Source organism: Sarcophilus harrisii, chromosome 3 (genome assembly GCF_902635505.1).
Source record: "Sarcophilus harrisii chromosome 3, mSarHar1.11, whole genome shotgun sequence".
Taxonomy (NCBI): Eukaryota; Metazoa; Chordata; class Mammalia; order Dasyuromorphia; family Dasyuridae; genus Sarcophilus; species Sarcophilus harrisii.
In genome coordinates this window covers 533,500,261-533,508,939 of record NC_045428.1, presented here as the reverse complement: position 1 = coordinate 533,508,939, position 8,679 = coordinate 533,500,261, and the positions used below count along the sequence as shown (strand labels likewise).

Sequence of the window (8,679 nt, the reverse complement as noted above, 5' to 3'; positions counted from 1 at the left end):
CAGATACATACTACCTGGGTAACCCTGGGTTATTCATTTAACCTCTATTTGCCTTCATGTACTACACAACGCAAAAAAAAAAAAAAAAAAAAGAAAAGCACTCCAGTATCCTTGACAAGAAAATCTCATGGACAGTATGAGGTGAAGAATCAAACATGACTAATGATTGAACATTGGACTTACAATCAGTACTTAGAATAATAATTAAAACATATTTAACACATTTCCTGGAATGTAGTAAAAAAAAAATATATAAATGTAGGCTACAAATAATAGTTGTGGTAGGTAGAGAGGGTTAAGAAAGACCAATCAGGTCTTCAGAGCCATGGATGCTCACCTATCCTTGGCTATCCCTTAGCCACTTAAACATAGAACAAATACCAACTGCTCTACCAGGAGCCTAGATTATGTCAGAATCCAGTACAAATGCATCTGTAGGGCATTATTTCTAGGCTTTAAGAAGGTTATGGGATCTATTTGCCAGTGACGGCCCAGAGCACCTGCTCCTGGATCTACTTGCACTTAAAGGACAGGAGTGAGTGTTAGTGAGCTAATCACATAGAGGTAGGCAATAATAAATATAAATATATTAAGGGATGCAGCAAACAAACTGGAGAATGAGGAAAGGAAAAAAAGGCACGTGTTTAGAAAACACATACAATACCTACATGTGAACCCCAGGTACTCAATGACTTGAGTTGAGCATCATGGGAAAGAAGGAGAAAGACTAGATGGAAAATACAGTCAAAAGAAATACCAATAAGAATGAGATCCTCAATAAGAATGGAAGTAGCAAAGAGGCCATGGCTGGCATTAACATGAATGTTGGCACAGACCAACTTAACAAAACCCAGAGGTCAGGGGTCCTCAAACTACGGCCCGCGGGTCAGATGCGGCAGCTGAGGACGATTATCCCCCTCAGCCAGGGTTATGAAGTTTTTTTATTTAAAGGCCCACAAAACAAAGGTTTTATTTTTACTATAGTTCGGCCCTCCGAACTGTCTGAGGGACAGTGAACTGGCTCCCTATTTAAAAAGTTTGAGGATCCCTGCCATAGGTACATAAGAGTGCAAAATTACATGACATCGGTAGAAGAGAAGGCAGGAGGCAATGGTGATGACAAGTATCACAAGTAATTTAGCATGCAGCACAATAATCATCCCAATGCCAGCAAACATCTGTGAAATCAAGATGGTTGTGTAGCAAAGGGGGGGTGCAGATGCCCACACAACAATCAAAGGACACGCTGAGTAGGACACCTGATTCCATGTCAGTGAAGCTATGGATAAGAACATTTGGACCATTCAGCCTCCAAAGCTGATCTCATGTGCCTGAACAAGAAGATTCCACGCATGTGAAGCATTATACTCCAAAACTTATTTTTATGAGAATATCTTTAGCACCCGTTCCCGGATCTGCTTGGTCCTAACACCATAGATAACTGGATTGAGCATTGGTGGGACCACAACATATAGGTTGGCCAGGAGGATGTGGATATAACGAGGAACATTGTGGCCAAAGCGATGGGTCATGAAGGAGAAGAGGGCAGGGGTATAAAAGGCCAAGATGACACACACGTGGGAACCACAGGTACTCAGAGCCTTGAGACGGGCATCCAGGGAGGGGAGACGAAAAACAGCTTGTAGAATCTGACCATAAGAGACAGCAATGGCTATGATGTCAAATACCAAGAGAGAAATAGCACATAGACCATAGATGATGTTGATCCTGATGCTTGCACAAGCCAGACGGGCCAGGCCCATATGCTCACAATAAGTGTGGGGAATGATGTTGTGTCCACAGAAAGGCAGGCGCAAGATCAGGAACACAAAGGGAATCACTGAAAGGAAAGATCTCACTAGCACTCCAAGGCCAATTGCTGCCACCACTCTGTTAGTGAGAATGATGCTATAGCGAAGTGGGTTACAGATAGCCACATAGCGGTCATAAGCCATGGCCAGGAGTACAGCTGATTCCATCCCAGTAAAGTTGTGAATGAATAGCATCTGTGTCAGACAGGCCCCAAAAATGATCTCCCTCAAGCTGAACCAGAAGATGCCCAGCATTTTAGGGATGGTAGCTGTTGACAGACCCAGATCAATAGTGGCCAACATGGCTAAGAAATAGAACATGGGCTGATGGAGACTCCTCTCAGTTTGGATCACAAACATTATAGTGATATTTCCCACCAGTGCAATCAGGTACACTATGCAGAAAGGGAAGCCAATCCAGGTATGCATAGATTCTAGGCCTGGAATGCCTAGCAGTAGGAAGGAGGAAGGGTGAAACTGTGTATCATTGGATGTAGACATCTTGCCTAGGGATAGGTATGTTCATGTTCATCACAGGAAGCTCACCTTATAAATGGAAGTCCAGTAGGACCCCACTTCACTTGATGATCCTGCAGAGAAACAAATAGATTAGAATGTTTTTTCATTTGCTAAATAGTCTATGAGTCAAAGACTTGTACTGGTCATCTGCCATGTACATATCCATATAATGAAAAAGAAAAGATGTAGAAATATGTAAGCATAACATTTCCATGATATGAAAGGACTATTACAAATTGAAATACTAACAACAGACATAGCCCACTGTGGATACATAATGAATGTTTGTTTATTAGACTAAAGAATAAAGTAAATTCAAAATAATGACAAATGTTTAAGGGGAAAAAAAGTTCTAAATAATCTGATCATATTAATTATCAGTTTTGTCATTCCCTGAGTCAATTCAAACAAATCCAATTTACATTTAATTGAGTACCTATACTTAAGTATTTATTAATATGGGAACATATGAATGGATGGATGAATAGATGAATAAATAAATGAATATACAGATGCAATATAGAACCTAATCCCAAGAGTTTGCTATCTAAAATGGGAAAGAACTACAACTGCAAAATATAAGTAGCTATGAAAAGGTGACAGCAGTATAAAAACTTTTGTAAGATCAGTGTAAAGTCCTATAAAATTCTATAGTTTCACTTTGGAAAGTAAAGAAAGCAATGAGTAGATCAAATGTGGTTTGAATTTTGAAGGAAGGAGGATATACATATGGATATTAAATTGGGGAGTTGATTTCAGGCTTGAGGAATGGGATGAATAAAGGCAAGGAAAGAAAAAGTCAAGATAAGAAAGAGCAATAGAGAGTAGTTCCATTATTTTTTAATACAAAGTGTATTAAGTAGTATGTCTGGAAATGTTAACCCCCTACCTGGTTAATCTCTTCATGTTCATAACTATTATTATCATTACATTGTCTCATCCTCCCATACAACAAGCAAGGAAGAATGTCATTCAAATTTTATTTCTTGCACTATGTTGCAATGGAAAAATTACTTGCAAGAAAGACTTGAAAATTTAATTCATATTATTAAAATTTTTCTCCATCATTTTTTTTAATACTATACAATAAAATCTTCTTAAACTAAGTACTTATTTAAAATATTTATTCTTTTTTTTTTTTTTCATTTTCTGATAAGGCACTTGGGATTAAGTTACTTGTTCAGGATGACACAGATAAAAAATGTAGTGTCTGAGACCAGATTTAGATTCAGTTCCTCTTGACTTCAGGGCCAGTGCTTTATCTAATGCACCATTTAGCTGCCCCACATTTATTGATTTTCTAGGTTTAAATGCTCAAAATAGAAGCTTAATATTCTACTTTCTAAATGATAAGCATTAGCTTACATACAACCCTGAACGACTGAACTTCAAATTAGATTATAGAGGGATAAAGAAGCATTATTTTAAAAAATCATGTTGGCAATGAAATTGAAATAGAATGTTCCAGGAAAGAAAAACAACTCACTCACAAAATCAAGTTAATTAAAAGAAGCATGATGATGAGATCTAGAAAACTAATTTTTCCTCTCTTCTTTTCTCTGGATAGGTCACATATAACTTGGAAATTTTGTTGAATTCTGAGTAGATGACTTTAGGAAGGACACTGAAAACTGGAGCATAGTTGGCACATTAACAATGGAACAGTGGGAGGATTAGAGACCACGACACATCGAATCAGCTAAGGAATGAGAATATTTATTCTAGAGAAAAGAGGACTAATGAAAGACAAGATAGGTTTTTGAAGATTGCCCTGCAAAAGAAAGAATATATACGTTGACCAAGAGGTCAACAATTGCCTAATAAGCCCTTTCTGTTTGTCAGGTACTATTTTGAATGTTGAAGATATGAGATAAAGAAGTCAGGCAAAAATTCTTTACTCCAATGATTTTATATTCTACTAGGCAGATGAAACATAGTCCCAGATAATTACATGAAAGGTATGTACAAAATAGATACTCAGTGATTGAAAAAGTATTATTGGTTCATTGAACTGGGGGAAAAAACCATGATGAGATAGCACTTGAGTTGAGTTTTGATGTTGCTGAGAGGTTCTAAGTGACAAAGTTTTGTACAGAGAGAATTCAGGCATGAGGCAGAGCCTGTATAAAAGCACAAAAGTGAGGAATGATATCATACATAGGGATTAGTAAATATTTCAATGTGTTGGATATGTTGCAAATGTAGGGGGAAATAAGAAACAATTATCCAGCCTTGGCCAAATTACTACTGCTTAAATGTCAAATAAAAGATTTATAATTCATCATAAAGGCAAAAGGGAATCACTGCAATTTCTTGAAGAAAAGTTTGACTTGCTATGCCTTGTGATTTAGAAACAAAAAATTGATTGATGACTGTGGCAAAAGAAGACTTTTGCAATAATCCAGTTGTGATGAAATTAGAGTCTGATCTAAGATGATAGTAATGAACATAGAGAGATGCTGAATGTGAAAGGTGTTGAGAATGTAGAACTGAGAAAAGTTAGCATGTAGTTGAATATTGATGGAGAGGTAGGAAGAATTTTAAACAACCTCTAGTTTGCTACTCTGCATAAATGGAAGAATTATGATGCCCATGACAGAAATAGAAAAGTTAGAAGAAGGAATGGGTATAAAGGGGTAGATGATTACTTTAGTTTGGAAATGGTGAACATGATAGGCTTTTTGGATATCTAGATAGAGACTTTAAACAGTAAATAGGAGATACTGAACAGTAATTCTGGAACAATATAAAAGATGGAAAAGTAGATTTTTGAATCAACTGCAGAAAGATGATAGTTGACTCCATAGGAGTTGATGACATCATTGAGACACGATAGGTAGAAAAAGAGGAAAGTAGCCTGTACAGAAACATGGATTATGCCTGCATATAGAGACTATGCAACTGTGAACCTGAAAAGTACTGGAAGTAATCATTTAGGTCAGTACAAAGAGAACCAAGAAAGAAAAATGCTTTGAAAACCCATGGAGCAAACTCCATAAAAAAGAGTGGTGATCAGCAATGTAAATTACTTCTGAGGTCAAGAAAGATAGAGATAGAAAGAAGTTAATAATGAAGAGATCATTGGAAACTTAGCAGAGTGGAAATAGAAGCAAAATTATAAAAGGCTGAAAAATCAGTGGATGTGAGAAAGTGGAAACTAAAAAATATGTTCAGCTTTTTCTAAATTTGGCTGAGAAAGGAAGACAAGCAGGACAATATCTTGAGACCATGGTAGTGACGTGATTTTTTATAAAGAATGAATGAAATCTGGGTTTAGTTGTATGTGATGGAGGATCAGACAGTGGAAAAGAAGTTTGAAAATTAGTGAGTGTGGTAGTTCAAAGTATTTATCCCCCTTAGGAGCCAGGAGGGGATAGAATCAATAGGAGAAGTAGAGCATTTATCCTTTGTAAGGATGATACTAAAAGGGGTAGCTAGGTGGCACAGTGGATAGAGCACCAGCCCTGAAGTCAGGAGGACCTGAGTTCAAATCTGATCTCAGACACTTAACACGTCCTACCTGTGTGACCCTGGGCAAGTCACTTAACCTTGATTGCCTCATCAACAGAAAAGAAGAAGAAGGAAGACTGGCAAGGAATTTCTTTAAAAACCCATGGAGCAAACTCCATAAAAAAGAGTGATGATCAGCAATGTAAATTACTTCTGAGATCAAGAAGGATAGAGATAGAAAGAAGTTAATAATGAAGAGATTGTTGGCAACTTAGCAGAGTGTAAATAGAAGCAAAATTGTAAAAGATTGAAAAATCAGTGGATGTAAGAAAGTAGAAACTAAAAAATGTGTTCAGGTTTTTCTAAATCTGGCTGTGAAATAAAGACAAGGAGGACAGTATCTTGAGAATGTGGTAGTGACATGATTTTTTTTTAAAGAATAAATGAAATCTGGGTTTAATTGTATGTTTTGGAGAATCAGACAGTAGAAAAGAAGTTTGAAAATTAGTGAGCATGATAGTTCAAAGTGTTAATCTCCCTTAGGAGCCAGGAGGGGATAGAATCAATAGTAGAAGTAGAGCATATAGAGCATATAGTCTTTGTAAGAATTATACTAAAAGAAAGGAAAAGAGAATAAGAGATGTAGGACACTCAGGGAAAAATTAGGAGCACTGAGTTAAAATTGCTGAGTGGCCAATTTATATAGTGTCAGAGTCATTATAGAGAAAAAACTTCCAAATATTTGTTAGAATGCTATGAAAAAATAATTGACTCTCAAGAGATTATGGCATTCCCATCACTACTAGATATCTTCAAGTAGTTGATGTATTTATTCCCTCTGTTGTTTCTTCCTACTCTGAGAATTTTTAGTTTTGTATATTTTGAGACTGTCCCTATAACTGAATATTTTATCAAGTTTATAATTGAGATTTCCAGTAAAAAATTTTTTTTTCTATTGTATAACTTAGGCCATAGTGGCTATGTGAGAATTTTGGAGAAACGGGTGCTGTTAAGAATATGAAACTCCCAAGAAAAACTTTGCAAAAGCTTAGCTAAATTATACCCATATCTACTCCTATCTAATTTGGCATTTTGTTTCACTGGATTAATGACCAAACTGAACCTTCTACATCTCCCATCTTGGATTTTTGCTAGTATCAACTTGCTACTGATATACTGACCACAGCTGCTGGGATTTGATAACTTCTCTATATACCACTTATTCTTCTAGTCTGGCAGCAAAAATGCACCCTAGAGAGAAGCCACAGAATATAGTTGATGAGTTTCAGTAAAGGGTATTCCTCACAGATTTTTCATCATTATAAAAATAGCTTTTTTAATTTCTTAGCAATCTATTTTCAATTACAAGGTAGTTACTTTTTTTTTAGAATATAATGAACCAGTCCTTCATGTTCCTCTCATCCATAAGGCGAGACTTCTTCTTTTTGTAATACTCTGTAAAGCAAATCTGCTCTCCTAGGGAAAGAAAATGTATATAAACTCCATCAAGGGAGTAGTATGCAAAGAATCATCACCCAAAGAAAAATAATGAATTGAATATCAAATGATATAGGCCAGTATTTCTGAGGATTGTGGTTTGAGCCTACTCAGTGTCAAGAACTGAAATTAACACTCTGAGAAATTGTACCAGGAAAGTTAATCAGAGAAGTGTTGAATTCTTTCTTGTTTCTTTACAATTGTAACTCAGTGTAAACGCACAAGTGAACTAGTCTTTGAATATACTTTATTAGATACAGCTATTTTATAGTTGTTTATCTGACCACTTTTGCATGAAATCTCATTCTGAGATTTTTTCTAGCTTAGATGAACTTCACCTAGACACTTTCTTGTCTCCTCTCTACCACTGCCAGATTACAGACCTACCACTTCTTGTCCTCTTTAATTCATTTTTGAATTTCCCCTAGTCACTATTCATTGTAATGTCACCAAAAGCATCCTCATGCATTTTCCTCAGTTACTGGTAGTGAATTTTCCTACATACATCCTTACATGTATGTATATATACATATACATATATGTATAGAGATATGTACATGTGCATACATCCATGCACATACTTATATACACCAGCATAGAATTAATTTTCTCATTATCTTTTATATTACTTTATCTTTTTTTCTTTATATCTACCTCCATTCTGATTCAAAGAATAATATCTCAACCCTATAAAGGAACTCAGAGGTAGCTTAGTCTAATTGCACAGGAAGCAAGCTCCCGTTAATAATTTGCTTTATCTTTAAACTTCAGTGGGAAGATCTTTCTTAGTATATAAAGCTTAATGAGGCTACTCATTTCATTTTTGAACCACTTCAATTGCCATATAGTCAACTTGAATAATTTCTACCTCTATATCTTTGTTCATTATAATTTCCATATTAAATAATGTTTTCCCTTTCTTTTTAACTAGTCAGGGATTCCCAAATTCCAAGTCGCCCCATTCTATGAAGCATTTTTGGGCCATCCTACTTCATATAATTTTGCATAAGATATCTTCTGAAACTAAAATGAATTTGCTTTTCCCAAATTTTAAGTTCTATAGCTTCATTTAAAGCTTACCTTATTGCCAATTCCTATGAAAAAAGTATCTGTCACATATAACTCTCAGTGCCCTTCTCTGATGATATTTTACTTATTTATTCATCTAAATGTTGTCCAACTTCCCAAGAGAAATTAAGGTCCTGGAACACATGTACTGTTTTCTGTTTTTGTACTCACTCATGACCTATCAGAGACTCTTGTTCCTTAGTAAACACTTAAGAAATGCTTCTTGTATGAATCTATGAGATAACATATTTGAGTGTTGTTCTACATATATCTAATCCTTTTTGAATTTTATTTCCCACACCTATTAATTGAACATTGTAATTCATGGACTTCT

The 8,679-nt window shown here is 35.7% G+C and overlaps 1 protein-coding gene across 1 annotated transcript; it reads right to left on the bottom strand.

Annotated features, from left to right (window-relative positions):
• Positions 1–1,382: 1,382 nt before the first annotated feature.
• On the bottom strand, positions 1,383–2,315 carry LOC100921078 (olfactory receptor 52E2-like). The gene has a single exon (XM_003766525.2). It carries the CDS (start codon positions 2,310–2,312, stop codon positions 1,383–1,385), a length of 930 nt encoding a protein of 309 aa, XP_003766573.1. The 5' UTR covers positions 2,313–2,315.
• Between the last annotated feature and the right edge of the window lie 6,364 nt (positions 2,316–8,679).